At 39.6% G+C, this 22,817-nt stretch overlaps 1 protein-coding gene across 5 annotated transcripts in view; it reads right to left on the reverse strand.

The window, feature by feature from the left end:
- Positions 1-22,817, reverse strand: part of FBXL4 (F-box and leucine rich repeat protein 4) — a 94,812-nt gene that overhangs the window by 20,785 nt on the left and 51,210 nt on the right. For all 5 annotated transcript variants that reach the window (XM_030555992.1, XM_030555987.1, XM_030555989.1 and 2 more), the window contains one exon: positions 17,959-18,172. In XM_030555992.1, the coding sequence (XP_030411852.1) occupies positions 17,959-18,172 (214 nt within the window). The remainder of the gene's footprint in view (positions 1-17,958; positions 18,173-22,817) is intronic.

Genomic DNA, 22,817 nt, shown 5'->3' on the forward strand with positions numbered 1-22,817 from the left:
TAGATGTAATACACTTAGACTTCTGTAAGGTATTTAATTTAGTACCACATGGCATTCTGATTAAAAAATTAGCACTATAAAATATCAGTAAAGCACACATTAAATGGATTAATAACTAGCTAACTGGCAGATCTAAAAAATAATTATCAATGGGGAATGATCATTAAATGAGTGTGTTTCTAGTGGGGGTCCATAGGGATTAGCACTAGGCTCAATGCTGTTCGACATTGTCATCAATGATATCCAAGTAAATATAAAATCACTGCTGATAAAATCTGTTAATGACAAAGACTGGTGGAATGGTAAGTAGTTATGAGGACAGGGTGGTCATACAAAGCAATCTGGAATGCTTGGCAAGCTGGGCTCATTCAAACAAAATGTGTTCTAATACAGCCAAATGCAAAGCTATACATCTAGGTACAAGGAACACAGACTATATCTATGGAATGGGGATTGCATCCTGGAAAGCAGTGACTCTGAAACCCCCAGCCATATATCGGTCATTGCGTCAAGAATAAGAAAAATGAACTACACCTTATAAAAATTCAACCCACTGCTTCTTTCTTCATAGCCTTTTTCTCAGCCCTGGCCTCCCTTGGGTCTCAAAAGTGATCTGAATTTTCCCTGGGAACAAAATGGGTGACTCCTTCCCCTTCTTCAAACAGTCATTTGGGGACACCACAAAGTCTGACTTGGGCTGCTGGACTGATATCTGGGTGCAGGAGAGAGAATGCACTGCTTTCAATAAAACCTATTCTCTTGACTTTCTTGTAAAGTTAGGTCCTTCAAGTATGAAATGAATGGTTGCCAGTTGGTTTTTATGGGCCCTGAATCATGTGCGGTGTTCAGTACACTAGTATAAAATCCTTCCAGACATCAGTTTTCAGGCTTGAGGAAAACTCAGTTCCTATCCATGTCAGGTGTGTGTGCTTGCCACATGTACCGATGCCATAAGTTTTTCCCTCAGTGTCGTCCATAGGGGACCGACCCTGGTGCCCTCTCGCGTGGCATGCCTATATGCTACCAGCTCCCCTTCCCCTTCAGTTCCTTCTTGCTGAAACTCTGACAGAAGAGAAGGAAGGTAAGTGATGGGATGGACATGAGCAACACATCTCAAAGAATAACAGTTACAAGAGGTTAGTAACCATTTTTTCTTCGAGTGCTTGCTCATGTGCATTTCATATTAGTGTACTGCTTGGACTCTCCACTGTGAAATCTGTGTGGTACAGAGTAAAAACACACAAAAGACCAGATCTCATGGGGGGAAGACCAGATTTCATGATCTGTGATGCATTTTTCATGGCTGTGAATTTGGTAGAGCCCTACTCATAGAATATGCACCATTCAGTTCCACTGAAACCCTATTTTGAGGGCTTAAGTAGTGCATGAACCTTATACTGCAGCTGTGCACAAGGGTGACTGTCACTTAGTGTAAACAGAGACCAGAACAGATAAAGAAAAAAATACGAAGTATTTGTGGACTACTGTTAAAAAGCAATTTCATCTCCCACTGAAGAAAGATTTGATGCTACGGCTGCGGCTCCAGTTGCCAGCTCCCAATCTGGGCAGGGAGGCTGCGGCTCTGGCTGTCAGCTCTCTAGGCAGTAGGGCTCGGGCTGTCAGTCCTGTATGGCAGGGAAAAATCCTGGACATTTGCTAATATTTAAAAAAAATCCACTCCTTCATGCCCTTGGAGACTTTTTGAAATGTATTGGCATTTCATCTTTTGGAACGTAGTTCTGATAGTACGGAATCGTCTCCCCATACAGCAATCACATCCAGTACCTCCCATACGGTCAATCCTGGAGCTCTTTTTCGATTCTCGGACTGCATGGTTACCTGTGCTGATGAGCGCAACTGGCCAAACAGGAAATGAGATTCAAAAGTTTGCGGGCCTTTTCCTGTATACCTGGCCAGTGAATCTGAGTTGAAAGTGCTGTCCAGAGTGGTCATAATGGTGCACTGTGGGATAGCTCCTGGAGGCCAATAACGTCAAATTGAGTCCACACTAACCCTAATTTGAACTCGCAATATAGATTTCAGTGCTAATCCTCTCGTTGGGGAGAACAGAAATCGATTTTAAGAGGCCTTTACGTCAATGTAAATGGCTTCGTTGTGTGGACGGGTGCAGGGTTAATTCGATTTAACACTGCTAAATTCGACCTAAACTCATAATGTAGACCAGGCCATAGGCTTACATAAGTATAAGCAAACCTTGATAGAGAATTCCCACTCCACCTTAATCAAACTGTCATTAACTAACTGAGGAATTACTCAGCATTTCTTCAACTCTATAGGTAGGGAAGGGGTTTATGTTTTGTTTTATAGTGATTCATTTTGTAAAATCATAAGCACCTGTGAAGTAAGATCCTTTCCCCTTAAGTTTATTTCTGGAAAGCTTGGTTTAACAGTGTCAGAAGTACAGCTTTAGAGATTTCTTCATCTCTTTAGAGTAGAAGTGAGATTCTCATGAGGAATTTTAAAATTAGCACTGTTTCTTTAAGACCTAATTGTGAGCCACTGCCTTCACCAGTACCTGGGCCACACCCTGAGAGAAGTGGGGAGGGGACCTGTGTGAGGGAAAGTTGAAAGGACAGTCTGCTGACACATTTCCTGAATGTCTTCCTAAGGAAAACAGTAACCACTTTATGAGCTCCTGTGGGGATCACTGGAAACTGGAAAGGGAGAGGAGATAGGTGCTTCAAGGGAGGTTTAGGTTGGACATTAGGAAAAACTGCTTAATTGTCAGAGTGGTTAAACACTGGAATAAATTGCCTAGGGAGGGCATGGAGTCTCCATCATTGGAGATTTTTTAAGCGCAGGTTAGACGAACACTGGCCAGAAATGATCTAGATACCACTTAGTCCTGCCACAAGTGCAGAGGACTGGACTAGATTACCTCTCGAGGTCCCTTCCAGTCCTATGATTCTGCCAGGGAAGGTGATCCCTGCCGCTTCGTCTGAGCTGAATAGGGACTGACCACTGAGAACAAGGACATAACTGGGGCAACTGAAGACAAAATAACTCACTAGTATAAGAAAGGTCACAAGAGCTGGCACCTTTCATGGCATCTGAAATATTTCAGGTAAAATAGCTTGTGGTAGGAGGGATGCTTCTCAGCCATCTCAGCACGTACCATGCCTATGTGCTGGCTGGGAGCAGGAATTTCATCCTCTGGGTTGCTCTGAGGGCTCGGTGACAATTTGAGCCCCATATTCACCACAGTAATATGATTATGATATAATTATATTGCATCTTGATTATGTGGCATCTTGTATAAGACGTGTCACGTGAAGTCTATGGAAAAGTAATGATTTGCTGAATATGACTATGCTATTTGTATGCATGAATCATTTTGTATCTGAAGTTATGAATATTGACTATGTATATGTATTTCAATTGTGCTTGCTCTGGGTAACACCCGCAACTAGCCTTTCCGGTACAAGAAAGCTAGACAGTGTTAATGGCTCATCAGCGGAAACAATGGGCAATGAAAAAGGCTTGTTCTCACTTGGAAATGCTTCGGACAGCTATGGATAATGGCTGCTATGATTCAGCAAGGCATGCAAGGGCATGTGACCAGACCACATGGTACTGAATCTATTTTGGTAACTGTATTTTTCCACAAAATGGGCTTGGTACTTAGCTTAGAACAAAGGGGTTCCCACCCTAAGGAAGAAACTATACAAAGGGAAAGTAGCATCAACAAGGGTCTCACTCCCTCTATAAGAACACCTGGAAACACCTTAGGAACAAAGACTGACCTGGGGAAAGTGCTGGTCCCAGGCTAGAAGAGAGAATTCCTGCCTGTGTATAAAACATCTACAAACTGCCTGTACTAGCTAAAGGGATGAGGCACTGTTTGAGTCAAAATAATCCCATGTAGTGTATAAGATTTATATTGCATTTTGTTTATTTCTTAAATAATCTTCTTTGATCTGTTTGCTATCTCTTATAATCACTTAAAATCTATCTTTTTGTAGTAAATAAACCTAGTTTATATTTTCTCTTAACCACTGTGTTTTTGAGCGAAGTGTTTGGGAAAAATTTCAGCTCAGTTAAAGGTTTTGTGCATATTCCTCTCCAAGTCACATGGGGTAGGGGTGGGGGTGGGAGCAGAGACTCGGTGACTGTAATAATCTTATTGGTCAGGCTTTTGACCAGGGCAGGCCAGTACAGCTCCGGGGTCCATAGCTGGGGGGTATTTTGGTTGAAGCCTCCCTATTGTTGGTTCATGCAGTGGCTGTCCAGAGCATTCATGAACACAGCTGGGTGTGGTCCCTACCATGCATGTTGGCGTAAGTGGAAGCTTGCAGGACTCTGCACCTTGTCACAATGTCACACTGCGAGAGGGAACCCAGATTGTTAACACAGAGGGTTCAGCTGGGCAGGGAGGTGAAGATTCAAGAAACTCCAGTGAAATTTTCCTTCTTAGTTTTACAAGCTGTGAGAATAGGAGTACGGTAACTATGTGGTAGGTGCTTAAACAAACAAACAAACCTTACCTTCAACTGAATGCCCCTGTGTCAAGGTTTTTTCCCGACTTTGAACTTTAGCGTCCAAAAAGTGGGGACCTGCATGATCGCTTTTAAGCTTAATTACCAGCTTAAATTTGGTACGCTGCCACCGGCCAAAATATAGTGTTTGACACACTTCTGTTCCCCCAAAACCTTCCCTGGGGAACCCAAGAGCCAAACCCCTTGGAACTGAACACAAGGAGAAACTAGCCTTCCCCCTCTTTTTTTTCCCCCCAGACTTCCCCTCCCTGGGTTACCCTGAGAGGCTACACTGATCCAAACTCCTTGGATCTTAAAACAAAGAGGAATTAACCTTCCCCCCCCTCCTTTTCCCCCCACCAATCCTTGGTGAGTTCAGACCTCCCCACCCCCTTAGCCTGAGATTCAAAGTTATAGCAAACAGAGGTAAAAATCCTTCCAGCAAGAGACACATTTTCAAGTTAAGAAAACAAACATAAGACTAATCCGCCTTTCCTGGCTATTACTTACTATTTTGAAACATGAGAGACTGATTCAGAAAGATTGGAGAAAACCTGGGTGTACGTCTGGTCCCTCTTAGCCCCAAGAACGAACAACGAACAAAACAAACACCACAAACAAAGATTTCCCTCCACCAAGATTGGAAGTATCTTGTCCCCCCATTGGTCCTCTGGTCAGGTGTTAGCCAGGTTCACTGAGCTTCTTAACCCTTTACAGGTAAAAGAGACATTAATCCTTAACCATCTGTTTATGACACCCTGATTCTGGCCAGGTCTCAGTGAAGGGAGCTTCTATGCAAGCTGCTCAACTATCTCAGCATGAATCTCACCCACACACCAGCATAAGCCAGGCTTTCCTGTAGCCTGCTCCACTTTCTCAACATTGACTCTGCCCCATATGCTGGTTAGGAGCTGGCTTTCTGTCTGCCATTTCTGAAGGGGTGAGGAAAAGAGGTGCCATCCTTTAGAACCTCCTCAGAAAGCCAAAACATGATGGTTGTTTTCTTTTTCTTTTTTTTTTAGTTTAGCAGTTTTGAGGAGATAAACGTCAAAGGCACTGAAGAAACAGGCATTTAGTTGAGCATTTTGTGAAAGCCCTGCTAGAAGGGAAGATTTGGAGTCTGCCATGTGTGCTGCTTGGGGGCACAGAATACTCAAGTATTCTTTCTGAGTGGTGATCTTAAGCCCAGGTTCAAAGCAAAGATCTTTATAGCAAATGGGGCAGATAAGATGGGGAATGCCCCTACTGTGAAACTGCAAAATGGAGGGGACTGAGAAAATTCTGTTCAAAAGAGAAGCACTAGCCTGTCTTATAAGGCATTCTAACCTCTACTCCTTATTGCAAATTTATGTAATTTCTGTCACACTACTGCAGAGAAGCAATAAATCAAATTCCAGCAAAGCTCACCAAACTACACTGTTAAGAGCATTAATTCAGCTTTTTAGACATATAGAAGTATCTTGCTGAATAGCAACAGCTTTCCTTTTCCTATGTCAAGTTCAGCTCTCAGATGAGCAGTCTGTGATGGCAGCAAGCTTCTGGCTTCATTTTTTAAATATATAATTCCACACTAAATCAATATAAATCTGGAACAGCTAATTTCAACAGGTAAGACTGGACATACGGCATTTTCAATAAGATCACATGCAAATACCCTTTTCCATACACTATCCTACAATATTTAAAAAAAAAAAAATCCTTCTCCTATTTTGGATCTCAGTTGCAAAAATACTAAAACAAGCATTTCTGGAGAAAGCAGCTAGCAAAACACAATAATTTGAAAACAGACAATCATAATCTCTGATGCTTTTACTGATCTTTACCTAAGGTAAGTGAATCTTTATTCCCTACATTTAGCAAAGAACATATTCCACCACATTGCAAATGCCAATGTGCAGGAAATCAGGTCAGACAGCAGACAATTCTACTTCAAGATGAAAGGTGCTATTATTATCATCATGAAGAAACAATTATACCTCCTATGATTTTAAACATGCAAATAGTGAAGTTTTATACAAAAAGTATCTAGACAATTATTCTAAAAGCTAATCTTGTTGGGATTATCTGAAACCACCCGGAATCTATTAATTTAAATAATTTTAGTAATTCAGAACTAAATTTCTTCCCACTCGTTGGCTGTCTACTCTTTACTACACAATGCCAAAATCGGGAGTTGGCAGAATTTATGAAACAACTTGTATGTTAAGAGACGATTTAGAAAGAATTATGGCTTTTCGTCTGATATTTTTTAGTTACTAAACCAGAGTAGCAGATGCTGTGTAGTTTCTCTTAAATGCCTCTTTTATTTTAAAGTCACAATGGGTAAATCTGTATAGTTATATCACATTATTTCACTTTTGTTATATACCATAGGTATTTCTAAGGCAACTATCACCATTGTATCTTAGCTTCTAAGAGAACAATTTTGGTAGCACTAACAATATTCTCAAAAGGAAATTCCACTCTGATTGAAAGAATACAATATATTAACAACAGACATACAAAGGATATTAAAGGTGAAATAAGGGCCTAGTTTAAAACCACTCAAGCAAGGAAATTAAGATTTCTAGTCTGATCTTAATTCATCCTGAGTCCAAGATACAGTACAAGGCAAAGATCAGTTTGAAATTACATATTTGTATGTATTACAATACTGAGAAACAAGTAGGCTAGTTAAAGATTGAATGGGGAGTGTTTTATAAAGGAAACATACAGAACCTTAATGATACTAGAATCACTAGTTCCATTTTTGTTTTTAAAGCAAGCTAATAATTTAGCATGTTTTTGAATTTCAGAGAAATTTACATAGTGTTTGGCTGCCTAACAAAAAGTAGAGCAGCTCTCAATTATAAACTATTTTCAATACCATGTGTCCCCTGGATAGAACACTTGAGTAATTCTGACGTAAAAAGCAGGTCTTGGGTGCTACAGGAATATACAAGGATGAAAACTAAATACCCTTATGGCCTGGTTCCTGTAAATCTAATTTGGATCTAGATTGCTGCATACCTATCAATGTTGCCCTCCCTTTTTCAGCACTGTACTTTGGTGAGGAATACCAGGGCTGCCCAGAGGATTCAGGGGGCCTGGGGCAAAGCAATTTTGGAGGCCCCTTCCATAAAAAAAGTTGCAATACTATAGAATACTATATTCTCATGGGGGGCCCCTGCAGGGCCCAGGGCAAATCACCCCTCTTGCCCCCCCGCCTCTGGGCAGCCCTGAGGAATACATGAACTAGAAAGGATTTGAAATATATTTTAGTCTGTTTTTACTTTTGTGTGTGCTGTTTCAGTATAGGATGACCAGACAGCAAATGTGAAAAATTGGGATGGGGGTGGGGGAGTAATAGTAGCCTATATAAGTAAAAGACCCAAAAATCAGGACATCTGGTCACCCTATTCCAGTAGCCATGTTGCAAGCAGTGAACCACATGGAACCACACGCCAACTAAGAGGTGGCCAAGCCAGCTTTACAATTAAGGCATTATATTCTCTGATCTAATGTGAAGGGGGCTGGTCTGGGGAGGGGGGGAAATCAAAGCTATATATATTGCATATAGCAGAAATGCTTTAGACACATGCTACAGAGGTCCCTGGTATTGTGACACCACACTATATTTTTGTTCTCTGTTAAAGGGTTCTCATTTTTACATTCTGACATCCTTGTGGTTAACTTCACTTCAGTGGGAAGTAAAGCATTCACAACTATGGATGGCACTGCTGATCTACGTTTAGACCTCACCAAGACAGCTGCCTACATAAGTGAGTGTACTAAAGTACCAAATAGGATAACATTTCTCTTGGGATTGACTTGTTATTCATATATTGTGCTGCGCTTCTGCAAAGTGATTGTCTTGCCTTGCTGTGACTTGTGATATGCTGCTCCATATATATCTTAATTACACTCTTTAATCACCCCTTTTTGTTGCTGCTTGATGAGGGAGGAGGTTGGCCTCTTGGAGACTGATTTGCCTTCCAGCAACCCAGAAGTGCTTGCATGCAGGGGGCAGCAGAAGTTCCAAGTCTCCATACATCTATCTATGTATATATGTCTCCATTATTATAGTACCTAAGTGCTTCACAGTCTTCAGTGTATTTATCTTCACAACACTGCTGTGAGGCAGGGAAGTGCTATTATCCCAATTTTACAGATGGAGAAATGAGGCACAGAATGACTAAGGGACCTGCTCAAGGCCACACAGGAAGTCTGTAGTAGAGCAGGTAATAGAACACATTTTGTAAGTCCCAAGCTAGCACCTTCGCCACTGGATCATCCTTCTTCCCAGACACAGAAGGCCTCTCCCAGTGCCAATGGACATAGGAACTACTCTTACTCCCTTGCTGTACACACTAGAGTTTGTAAAGGGTGACTTTCCCTGGGCTAACATATACAAAATTGCACTTTAGGTTGTGTGTTATTAGTTTGTGGATCTAGAGATCATTATGGACAATTCTCAATCATTTGCTCAGGCTGAATACAGTAGCCATACTTTTTTTTTTACAGTAAATTGATTAAGTTAGTATTGGGAAGGGAGGTTTGCCTTTCCCTGGAGCATCCCTTGGGACCATACTGATGTGCATAGGATTAAAGGGAAGATGTTTGAGACACGATAGTAGGGAGACACTGGTGAAAGATGGGCTTGTGGCAGCCCTAGTTAAAAGTCACATATGGGCAATCTCCCATTTCAAGTAAATTCCCTTTTATGGTGCACTTTGGCTAGCAGGCCATTTGTTATTAATGTTGCATTTTTGACAGAAAGGAGTCTCTTGTGGTAGAAGTTAGTTTTGTGGCCTTCCTTTCCATACCTTTGGTCACAGTTTTAGGAACAGATGAGCTAAGGACATTACTGGAGAGGACACAGAACATGGAAGAGGGGCTTATCACTGTATACAGTTACAGGGCCCTAAAACCAAACGTGTGCCTGCCTGCTATTGGTATAATCTGAATCTTAATATTTGGGATATGTAACAGGGGCCTTCGTGCTCTGTAATTACTTAGCACCACAGAAGTTCCAGGTAACACCTGAGTTATTTCAACAGCCGTTGTGATCTCTACATATAATCCAGGTATCAGTGTTTTGGTTTTGTTCTGCTGGTCAAATTATATCTTTATTTACACCTGTGTAACCTCCACCTATCTTCTTCAGATGAGGGATTTAGTGACAGTGGGCAGCTCCATTAGCCTTAAGTAGGGTCATATGGGTGACACTCAGGATATGATTCAGGCCCTATGAATTCCATGATTGATTTATTTGCTACAGAATCCACCTCTTGCTATGAAACTGTGCTGCAGATTTAATTAATTTTTGTTTGTCTACAACCCTTTTGGCTGTAAAGATAACCTTGAAAACGTGAACATAAACTATTTAATTAGGTCTGACTGAATCTGAAGACAGCCTGAAACAATAGCTCTAACAGGTATTAATTGATCCATTCAGGTAAATGGGTTACCGCTGAAATGTAAGTAGAAAAATGTTAATGTCAATATTGCCTATTTAACTGCTCACATTTAAGAAAAAACAAGAAAAAACATGTTTCTCATGCCTTATGCCAGTGGTGAAGCCCAAAATGCCCCCTCCACAAGCTGCTGAAACTTCCAAGTTGTACCAGGCCTTTCTGCCAGCTGAGAACCATTCATAGGTATCACAATCATATTAAATGTAAAACAAAAAAAAGTGTGTGTGTGTTGTACAGGTATTTTAATTTAGCAAATTCATATATTTCAACTATTCTAAAAGTGTATTTGCAGTAAAAATGAAAACTTTTGTTGTCTCACCACTCAACCTATGAAAGTGTTTAGAATATCTTGTAAAATGAAATATATACTCTCACATTTCATTCTAAAAATATTTAATTAACAAGGATGCTTGTTTTTTCTAATTTGTAATTGTGGATTTGGTATCTAACTAAAATATAATTTTGGCTACAGTATATATGCACAAAGAATGCTTCAGATATGCACTAGAGCAAGATAATGTTCATGTCCAAATCATAATGATGCGTATTGTCAAATTATTGCACACAATAATACTTTCATTGTTCATTGTGCACTTGAAATGCATCAGTGCCAGCGAGCACTGAAATTATGCTGTGAATGAGTATTCAGTGAATAAACATTAAAGAGACATGTATCAGCAAATACCAAGACCACTAGCACAAAAATCCCAGAAGCATAATGGTGGTCTTAAGTTAGCAGAATATAATTATTTCTTTTAAAATGTGACTGTTGGGCTTCTTTGGGCAAAGTTACAAATTGATTCAAGCACTTCAGAATTTAACAGGCTTTAGGAAGAAATAATTTACAATAAATTTAAAGGGCATTTTGGAAATACCACATTTTTCATTAGATGGGAAGAATGATAGTCTTGTACTTAAGGCACAGGACGGAGAGTATCTTTCTGTATGATCTTGGGCAAAATCACTGAACCTCACTGTGCAATAACTTTCCTTACTCTAATGTGGAGAATAAGAATGCCTACACACACATAAGGGTGTTGTGAGCTTCACGTCAAACTTTGGACCTGATCCTGCAAACAGCATTGCAGATAAGTAACTTTATTCACATGAGAAGTTAATGAGAGACTACTTAGTTTGTAAGAATTTGCAGGATCAGGGCTCCTTACATAAACCTTGTTTTCTAATATGTTTGCATAGCAACTGTGATTGAATACAGATAATGAGAAACAAATAATAAACTCCCAGTGCTAACCATTTCTCCACTACACTGAAACTGATGAGATATCTTTCGAAACAAAATCTTTAATTCAGAAACAGTGGGAAAAGATTTTAAACACAAAGACATATTATAAATTCAAGGAAAAACATGAACACTGAGAACAACAAATAATTGTAAGAAACGTTTTGAGATTTATATTATAACTGTATAATATATTGTTAATTTTATTATATGTTATCCCCAAACTCTATACTTTTACATTAGGAACAAATCATGAACCATCAACCACAGCCTTGCGCACAAATTATTCACTATTATAATAAATGTGTAATACTGAATAATACCTAGAATAGCAAACAGAGTACAAATATTATAATTTTAAAGGCACAGAAATTTTTTAAAAACCAACACGCTATAGAAGACAATCCAAGACTGGTACCACTACAGAACTAGTTGCACTACATTTATTCCCAGGAAGAGCTAAATGACCATGTCCAGACCCATGAAATGGCATGCAAAATCCATAAACTTAAGTATAGCGAGGACAATGAATCCTTCGGGATATTGTGCTATTTAAGCATATTTCCAAGTTCTCCATTGACTAACACAGAATTTGTCACCTTACTACTGATCTCGCTAATACAGTATTCGATTTTCAACAATGGCAAATACCCGATGCTTCAGGGGAAAATGACCACTCTTCTCACTCTGCACTATGTTCTTAGCCACTTATGCAAAGCCGTATGTAAGGAACGATTCCTTTCTGATTGCAGCAAATTCATTTATGGCTTGAATTCTGAAATACTTTATTCATTTTTGCTTGCACAGCCAAGGGTTATTCATATAATATTTAATGCTCACTACATTTAAAACATCCAGCCACAGTGTTTACCTTGCTGATTTTCTGTGACAGTAAATTCTGTAAGTTGCCTATATGTGTGAAAGGAAACTTCCTTTCATTTGACTTAATTTTAATGCTCTTCAGTTTTACTGACTGTCCCTCAGTGTACAATGAGGTAAGAGAGGGAATGATAATATCTTATTATCTCTTCCTAATTTTGAATAATTGAGTCAAGTTTCTTTTTTTAAAAACATGTTCTAATAATTTATTCTAGTTTTTGCAATCTTGTCATATTGTTCCACTCATTCCATTAACCATTTTAGTCAACATTCTCTGCCATACCTTTCCTAGGTAAAGAGACTTTCAGAAAACTGGCTGCGGCTTCGGTAACAGTGTCTCCAATTAAAACATTGGGTGTTTTAGTTAACATTTAGATTTACAAACATCCCCTCTTCCTTAACAAGTCTCTCTGAACAGCTCTTTGCTCTCTCAGCATTTTGGATTTTTTCATGTTTTTAGCTGCAGTTCTTTATCATTTCTAGGGATTCTGCTACTTATGTCACTGGTTTAGGGGTTCCACACCAGACATCAAAACCTATTTCTTTCCCTCTCTAGGTAAGGTGGGGCTTCCTGCTGGGGGTGAGAAGTTGGGAGAGGTTAGTCCAGATGCTGGAAGGGCAAATATTTAGTTTATAACTTCCTTTTCTGTGACACGGATATAAGGTGAGACTTTTGGTAACATCGTAATTGTTATCTCAATATCAAGCTTCCAGACATAAACTAGGAGCAACATACTACTGATATCTTCCTGTCTGCCTCATAGTTTCAACAGTTATCTCAGAGTAAGTCTAGATAACTCGGTGGTAAAAACGCCAGCATTCAATTATTCCTAGCACCACTGCTAGGGTGGCAGTAAGAGAATTGCAGAAAACCTTGACTGTAAACAACGCCTTATCCTTTTGCTCACTTGTTGCATCTTAGATTCGACTATAAGCTTTTCAGAGCAGGAACCATGTCTTTTTGTGTATTTGTACAGTATAATGAGCTGGTATAATGAGACACTTGGTATAATGAGACACCAATTCAAACTGGAGAAATACTGAAGGAAAATTTACTTATGGTAAATGCAGTAGAAGATTTCTTTAAAAGGAGGCCATTTTTGTAAAAAGACAGCACTGTACTTCTGCCACACACAGAAGCATTTTTATTTTTATTGGACACACTAGTGCTAGTCATAAAACTTCCTGAAATTTAATTCATAAATTGATATTCTCTGCACACTGGTGCCAGGGCTATATCTTCATCCTCATTTTCTTTACCCCTTGAAAGTATTTCTCCTGCAGGCTAAGAAATTTGAGTTGATAAATGACTTCCTATACCATAAGCAACATATAAGTTTCCTGCCAGATTAGTTCATGTAATTTATTAGAAAATTTACCTTGTGTGATGTAAATAGTTTGTGACCAGCATCTACACACTACTCACAGAATAGGACAGTCTATATAAATAGGTTTGCCTCTAAATTAAATTTCTTTTCAACTACCTACAGCCATATAGGAAAAGACAGTCACAAAAACTAACTTTAACAATTCTAGTTATCTTTTAGCATATACTTGGTTCAGACAATTCTACACTTAATCTTAACAATTTATCTGGAATTACATTCCACAAAACTGTAGCCAGGAACAATACAATTCTCCGTCACTTTCAGATCATACCTTAGCTTTTTACAATACCACAGCAACTGATCTCAGATTTTAAATGTTAGCTAACTAGGAACAAAAGAGTCAGTAAAACTATATAAAGTAGTAATTAACTACTTCAACACACAGCTCTCATTCCATTAATTAACAAAAATCTACTTAAGTAAGTATCTAAGATTTGATTACTGTTATCACCTGATGTTGACTGATAATAGGGATGTAACAATATTCAGATAGACCTCCAAAACACAAATTATGGCTCCCTATGCAACTTCAATTGTATGCCCCTTTCTGGCACTGAACCGAAACATTAGTTTTAAACTACAACACGCTTTGTCAGACCCTGACAAAATTTCCTATCTACACTTATTCACCATTTATTAAACAGCACCTATCCAAAACTCAATGTGCCTTGCTAAATGTTAAGAATGCAATCACACTAATCTAAACAAAAGCAAAGCCATCAGCCTACCTAAATTAGAAAAAGAACAAACCCACCCCAGCCCAAAATACCTGCTTCCTGGCACACAGATCCCTGCCCCCAGATCACCTCTTCCTTCCCAAAAGCCTGTGAGAAAATATGACCCTTGAAGTATGCCCCAAAGATCAACAGCTTTGGGCTATTTTGGAATGGAAGATGAGAGAGTGGTGCATGAATTCCAAAGCTAAGGGCTTCTTAGCAGCTCCATCTCTTCTAAGTAAAAGGGATTCTGGCTCACACACATCCATTGATCATAACTGTGGCAGTATGGTCTGGAAAGAAAGATGGTCTCTCAAACTGACAGTCTCAAGTCAATTAGAACTTTATAAATCAAAAATACCACTTTAAACTCCACCAGAAACCAGCAGGTAGCCAGTGTAGATCATGAGCTGAGAGTAGAGTGACCAGATGGGATGAAGAAAATATCAGGACACATGAGAGGCGAGGGAGTCCCGCCGGCACTGGGGGGGTGGGGAGGAAACTGAGTCCAACTGGCAGAGAGATAGACAGAGAGCAAACAAACAAACAAACAAACAAACAGACAGACAGACAACAACAACAAAAAAGGAGTCCCGCTGGCAGAAGGGGGAAAAAAAAAAAAAAGGAAAAAAAAGGTGGAGTACCGCCGGCAGAACAAAACAAAACAAAACAGGAGTGTGAAATAGCAGGACAAATTGCGTCCCGACCAAACATCGATTGAGATGCAGGGCAAACGCCTAAAAATCGGGACAGTCCCCCAATTTTATCGAGACCTCTGGTCACCCTAGCTCAGAGTGAGAAATTTCACATAACGAATGAGCAACCACATTCTGCACTAGCTTCAGTTCCTGAGTTGATATATGGTGTAGTCCCACATACAGTACAAATTAGATTACTGCAGTGCATTGTAACAAAGGTATGGATCTTGCAAGTGGTCTGCATCCAAAATAAATTATTGCAATCTCAGAGAGGCAATGAGACCTAGCAGACAGAGCACTGAACTGGGATTCAGAAGACCTGGATTCTATTCTCAGCTCTGCCACCAGCTTCCTGGGTGACCAAGAAGCAAGTCAATTTACCTCTATGCCTGTATCCACATATGTAAAATGGGGATTTAGAGCACTGAGATCTCTATGGATGAAAAGTGCTATATATGAGATAGGTATTAGTATCTTCTCATCAGACATATCTGAGTCTTAAATGATCATCTAACAGCAGCTAGGGGTCAACGCTACTCTCAGACTATAGTAATAAATAGTGGGAACATACCTTTCTTTAAAGTGGCAGATATAACCCCGGCCATCTTTTCTAATTCCTGCTCCCAATTTACCAACATCTCTCATTTTATCCAGATGGAATTTAAGCCACTGAACCCTCATCCATGTTCCAATCTCTACTGAAAATACTAGGTAGAACATTTGAAAACATTGGATGGGTCAGATGAAGGATCTATAGAACTGGATGTTTGTCAGTGTTCTGTAGACACCTCAATTCATACCTCTTCACAGCTACTTTAAATAAGGGGGTGGGGACAAATCTTAGAGGGTGACAATGTTTAAGGTGCATTTCATCGATGTTGGAGGACAGAAGATCAATATATTGTCCCAGTAAGCTATCAATAGATTGAGTTTGCTGGGAAAATATCTCCCCTCACAGCGATCCAGAAACACTCAGAGTTCAACTAACCTCCAAGAGTGGACCATCAAAATAAATCCTAAATGGAGAGGAGTACTGCAACCTGAAACTGCAGAATACCATACCTGGCCTATGATATGGGTAAAATTTTTAGTTCTCCCACGTCCAGTCCCAAACACAAACACCAGTCAAGAATGTGGCCAGATAAGTAAGTTGAGTCAGAAACTACCAGGGATAGTGGCTATGAAATCCTGAACTATCTCAGAAGAGATATCCTCAACGAAGATATTAGAGTCACTGAGCACCTCAGTGTCTCCAACACCACCTTAGTGGGAAATTAATAGTTTGTGCAGAGACTTTACAGTGGACAGTAACACAAGTCCCATGGTTCCTGGGACACACACACAAGATAAATATGTTGTATTTAGGCTTGGCAAAATTTGGAGTTTTTAAATATAATTTTGAAGGATAACATCAATGTTTATTCTTAAGCATTTTTTCTATTTTTATCTATTTAAATTCGGAGTTGCACAAAATTATGGATTTTAAGCATTTTTTATTTGTATTATCCCCATAATTAAAAATGTGTATTAGCAGGCAACAGGGGGTGTCAGTCAATTATTTGACAGTAGACTGAGATTCAAAAAGTTAAAGCCTTATAACCATTACAACCCAAATTGGTAACACCATGACAAAATATACAAAGTAAATATCCTTAAATCCAGCTCTGATAAGTTCTCACATAGCATTTTTCTTACTTTGCCTATCTGCATTTTTGATTATTATCAATATAAATATTTTTGTTAGTCTGTGTCTATGGTGAAATTAACATTTACCAATAAAAATCTAATCCTTCCAAGCCTAGCTGTATCTGATCCAGTTTAGAGGTGAGAAACTTGCACTTCTGGCTAGATGCAAATAGCACAGCCATAATACCACCTCACCCTTTCCTAACTCATTCCCTGCCTCTTCTCCATTTCGGTGGCCCTTTCTTAATGACCTCTCTTCAAATGGAGCTATGCAAGCGCAATATTTAAAAAAACAACTGAAGCTAGGAACTTCAAGCAGGGCTTGCTTTATAGTTCTCATAGAAGTTTGAACAAACTCAATTCAATATGTTTGAAGTTAAGACTCAGGGTCAAATGTAGTCCTGCCATAAACTGGTACCACTCCTACTGACTTCAGTGAGAGTTCCACTGCCTAGTTCCAAGGATGAATTTGGTCAAGTTGGAACATATGTGTGTGTTCAGATTCCCGCCCCACCACACCTCCCTTTTCTCATTTCTTCATTACAATGCTCAAAACATATGGCAACTTGGAATGCTGTGCATGCTTAGTTGTTTAAACTTGTCTCTTGGGTTAAAGTCATGCTGGTTTAAGGGGTACTGCTAAAGAGCTAGATTGTAACCTTACAATGTGGTGTGAATAAGAAGTGGGACATAGCTGCACAGTGTCAAAAATCAGACTAGAAAATGAGTTCTGACTTAGCGAATCACAAACATAAAAACAAATACAAAGACAGTGATATAGGCCCTAAAAAATGTGACACTACCTTTGTTATGGGAAATAACATGTTGATACTTTGTAGAACTACTCAACTGCAATAAGGATAATTATATGTGAAAATGCTGTCCAAAAATATTTCAGGTCCAATACCTAAATTAATACCTGACAATAAAAAATACAGTAGAACTTTACTAAATAGTAACTCCTAGATACGTGATTTTGGATAATTAGCAAATTAATTACTAAACAAGATTGATACATCACAAAATGTGATTTGTTCATTTGTCAATTGCAGTTTGTAATTAATGGACTGATATTTTGAAATGGACTAGTAGCACTCCAGCATATTTTGTAACAGTAAGGAGCTGTTACTAAGATTTCAATAGGGCACTCTCCTGACCTTTCAAAAAAAAATTAAAGACCACCAGTTTTGTATATGGATTATAAAATGACCAAAAAAGTAAATTTCTACTATTTTTTAAAAATCCAGAAACTACCTTGGTAAATACAAAAATACAAATAAATACATTTTTTATTTGCATTATTCATATGATTTTAATTTGTTAACTGTTAATTAAACCACTTACAATTTTAGCAGGAATCAAAATACTCATTGTAAAGGTTAAAAATAGTTGTTCCTACCTCTACTTTTGTTCGATAAAGGACGAGACGCTTAAGACTGCACATTTTGGCAATGTGGTTGAAAGCCTGAGGTGGTAGCTTATCACAGGAGGAGAGATTTAATTCCTGAAGGTTTGGACACATCTCAGCAATGACCTCCAAGCAAGTCTCATTGAGGAAATGGCCGCAAGCCAACTCAAGGCGCACTAGTTCAGTGCCACAAACTTTCAGGAACCTGTAAAAAGCACGTAATATATGAATTAAAGGGAGGGAATATAGTTTTCTGTGGAAATTTTGTAACACTGTCAAAAATAAGTGGATACTGTTGTACATTTTCCTTGCTTAAAAAAAATATTCTTCAACTTGCATCACTTACACACTGTTAATTTAATCTGTAAACTAAAAATATGCAAGGTTAGGCTAAAGTAAATTGATTGTAACAGACCTGAGGAAATCTATTAAATGGAAAAAAACTAAAAAAAAATCATGGGTTAATTTGATGTCAAGGTAAGAGATCAAGCACTCAAAAGTGAAGATATTCCGAAAGTTATGTTTACTCCATCAACATTCACTCAAACATGTTGCATATCCTGGATAGTTTTTGGTGTTCTCCAATGAATCATACAATAAGGCAGACCCGCCGACAGTGGGGGGCAATTACCCAGAGATATGGGCGATTTAAAAGGGCCTGGGGCCTGCGGCCACCATCGCTGCCGCGGTGGCGGCTGGGAGCCCTGGGCCCTTTTAAATTGCCTGGGTGGGCCTCAGGGCTCCTGGGCACCCACTGGCAGGCCCCTCCTCCCCCTCCAGCACCAGGTCCCGCCAATCAGATTGTTCTCATCCCCCCCAGGTGCTTCCCGTCCGCCGCCAACGGTTTGGCGGTATGCTGGAGGCACTGACGGCGAAGGGGGGGGCGCGAAAGGGTGGGAAGAGGCAGGGCAGGGATGGACCTGGGCAATGCATGGCCCGGATGCCAGGAGTGGAAAGGGCGGGACCAGTCCTTTCCAGCCACTGAGATGCTGCTCTGCAACCCTGCGCAACAGCTGCCTGAAAGAGCCTGGCTAGGGAGGTGAATTGCGCTTTCTGCCCAGGCTTGGGTGCTGGGGTCTCCGGCAGCCAACCCAGGCAGGGAGCGGAAGCCACCTCTTCCCCAGTCAGGCTCTCTCTGGTAGCTGCTGGGCAAGGCTGCAGAGCAGCGACTGGGAGGGCCGGCGTTAAAAGTGCCTCCCTCCTGCTCCTGCCTGGGCTCCTGCCCACCAGGGAGAGCAGCAGAACGTGGTGGAGGTGAGGCAGGCGCATGTAGAAGCCCTGGCTGTGTCGGAAGAGTGCATCCAGCAGCACAGTTGGCAGCTCGCTGGGCACCAAAGGGGACCCATTGACTGTTCTGCCCTGGGACCCGGAATTGCTGTTGGTGGGCCTGCAATAAGGTTTACATTTAACAAAAGTAAGAAGAGCAGAAGATACTACATTACTGGTAGTGGTAAGTTAATTTTACTAGAGCAGCCCGAAAGCACAACTCTACTGGGAAAAGGGTTTGGAAAAAAAGGTGTTGAGTTTGTTTAAATTACAAACATTTTTTTCTTACTTCCAGCCCTGCAAACTAAGTTTAGGAAGTGAAAGTTGAACTCTGTTCCTTTCTTGTGACTTACCAGTTATTCTTGACTTCAAATACAACCAAATATAACAGTGATCCTGTTTTGTTACAATTTTAAATTACCACTCTAAGTCTGATGTTGACATGCCTCAAGCATCCTAAACAGTAGGACACTTGAACTCCTTGGCTTCCTTCACATAGTGTCCAAACAATCAAGTCTCCAAGCCTTCTCTTTCTGGCAGAAGTCTAATCTAGCTATACACTCATTCATCCCATCCTTCCTCCCCTTTCTTTCTCTCCAATGAGTCATTTTCCCTCATTTACTCCATACCTTACATTATCAACCTCCTCTCCTTTTCCCTCACTCTCCCTTTCATTTTCTATCACTTTCTCCTTCTCCCTATACCATGCCCTCTTCTTCCTCATTTTTTCTGTTAGCGTGCAAGATGAAAGGGGAAGCCCTAGAGTCTATTTTCTTTCCCCCTAAACAGTTAGTGCACGAAATATGTGGATTAAGAGGGAAAATGAGGCACCTTCCTTTTGGACTGGAAGTACCATAGCCCCCTAAAAGGAAGGAGGAGTCCCCCATTTTGGGAGGTGCTTGTCAACAAAGTAGCTGTACAAATGTGGTGCTTAGGATAGAACCCTAGTTAGGCCCCTTTCTAAACCTCTTCAATTGTTTTTTGAGCAACCTCAGTGCCTCTCTATTGAGTCAACTGCTATGTAAAATCCAAGTTTGGTAAACACCTGTTACCCATCTGCAGTTTTTACATTCACTACAGTTGTAATGAGAAAACACCTAGCAAATTCAACACTGATGACTGAAAAATAAGAATAGCTAGTAGGCTTTTCTAGGACCATGTCACAGATTCATAGAGTTTATGGCCAAATATGGCTGTTAGATCACCTCATTCAACTTCCGCTATATATCACAGACTACTGAATTACACCCAGTTACCTCTGTATTGAGCCTAATAACCTGTATGACTGAAGCATATATTCTAGAAAGTCATTCATTCTTGATCTGAAGACATCAAAAGATGGAGACTCCATCACATTCTTTGGCAGTTTGTTCTAGTTTAATCCTCATGGTTAAAAAATGCTTAATTTTCTATTTGAATGTGTATAGCTTCAGCTTCTAGCCACTGGTTCTTGTTATGCCTTCTTACACTAAAGAGCTCTTTAGTACCCACTATTTTCTCCTTGTGAAGATACTTAATACATTATAATTGTCACTTCTTTCTGATAAACTAAACAGATTGAGCTCTTTATCTTTCATTGAAAGACATTTTCTTCAACTCTTAAATCATTTTCGTGATTCTTTTCTGTGCCCTCTCTCTAATTTTTCAACATCCTTTTTAAAATGTGGACACCCGAATTGTATGCAGTACTCCAGTATCAGTCCCACCAATGCCACATACAAAGGTAAAACAACTTCTTGCCCCTAACTCACTATTTCCATTTATGTATCTATGGATCACATTAGCCTTTTCTGCCAAAGAATTGCACTGAGAGCACATATTGAGATGCATGTCCATTATGACCACTAACCCCTTTTCAGAGTCAATGCTTTACGTACAGTAAATCCCCATTCTGTGGGTATTGCCTGCATTCCTTGTACCTAGATGTATAACTTTGCACTTGACTGCATTAAAATACATTTTTTTGAAGAAGTCCAGCTTACCAAGCCATAGATTGCTCTGTATGACTGCCTTGTCCTCATTATTTACCACTTCACCAATCTTCTTCATCCACAATTTTTTATCAGCAGTGATTTTATATTTACTTCCAGATCATTGATAATAATGTTGAATAGCATCAGGTTTAGTACCAATCCCTGCAGAACTCCACTAGAAACACTCTCATTTGATGACGACTCCTCACTGACAACTACTCTGAGATCTGCCATTAGCCAGCTCCTAATCCATTTAATGAGTGCTTTATTGATATTGTATAGTGCTAACAGTTTAATCAAAATGCCATGCAGTACTAATTCAAATGCCATATAAACGTTTAAATATATCACATCTAAGGAGTTACCTTTATTAATCAAACTTCTAGTGTCATCAAAGAATGAAACCGGGTTTGACAAGACCTATTTTCCATAAAATCATGTTGACTGTGATTAATTATATTCCTATCCTGTAATTCTTTATCTATTGTATCAGCTTTTCCACTACAGTAGAACCTCAATGTTACAAACACCTCGGGAATGGAGATTGTTCATAACTGTGAAATGTTCCTAACTCGGAACAAAATGTTATGGTTGTTCTTTCAAAAGTTTACAACTGAACACTGACTTACTACAGCTTTGAAACTTTACTATGAAGAAGAAAAATGCACCTTTTAACCATCCTAGTTTAAAAGAAATGAGCGCAGAAACAGCTTCCTTACCTTGTCAATTTTTTTTGAACTTTCTCTTTTTTTTTTAGTAGTTTATTTTTAACGCAGTACTGTACTGTATTTTCTTTTTTTGGTCTCTGCTGCTGCCTGATTGCATACTTCTGGTTCCAAATTAGGTGTATGGTTGACCAGTCAGTTCAGAACTCTGGTGTTCATAATTGTATTTTGTCTGGGACTGATTTGAGGCTAACCAGCCTATAGTTACCCAGGTCATCCTACTTGTCATTTCTGAGCACTGGCACAACATTAGCACTCTTCCAGGCTCCTACAATTGCCAAGGTACTCCAAGATCTATTAAAAATTAAGATCAGAAGGCCAGAGATCTTATCAACTGTAAGGAGTATAGATAACAGATATGCCTTGAATGACTGATAACTATTACTTCCTTATGGCCCTCAAAATTAAGAAAAATTATCCACCTCTGTTTATCCCCAAATGGGATCCACCTACTACTGAACTCCACCTAAGAATAAAGACAGTGAGAAAATGATTCACACTTTGTCTAAGAAGCTACAGATCAGCAAAGGTTATGAGTTCCACTCCGCAGTAAGAGAGACCAAAAAGCGAGCTAAAGGAGAATACTATGGGCAAGAATTTCTCATAATTTACATACGAATAAAGTCTTTTTCTCCCACCCAATGTAGCTGAAAAAAGTCCCAAAAGGATACCAAACAAAGTAATACCCTGCTTTTCTAGACAAAGTGGCCCATTGTACAATGCAAGTGGATCAAGAGATGGGTGGGGAAAACAGCTGTGAAACCCAGAAAACTGAAGGTCACATAGGTCTAACTGCTTGTTACCCCAAGAAATCCAAACCACCTTGTCTTTACCCCAAACTGTGCATTTGTTTGCCTTGTCAGTCAGATCTCTCACACTCTCTCTA

This window comes from Gopherus evgoodei, chromosome 3 (genome assembly GCF_007399415.2).
Source record: "Gopherus evgoodei ecotype Sinaloan lineage chromosome 3, rGopEvg1_v1.p, whole genome shotgun sequence".
In the NCBI taxonomy this organism is placed as follows: domain Eukaryota; kingdom Metazoa; phylum Chordata; order Testudines; family Testudinidae; genus Gopherus; species Gopherus evgoodei.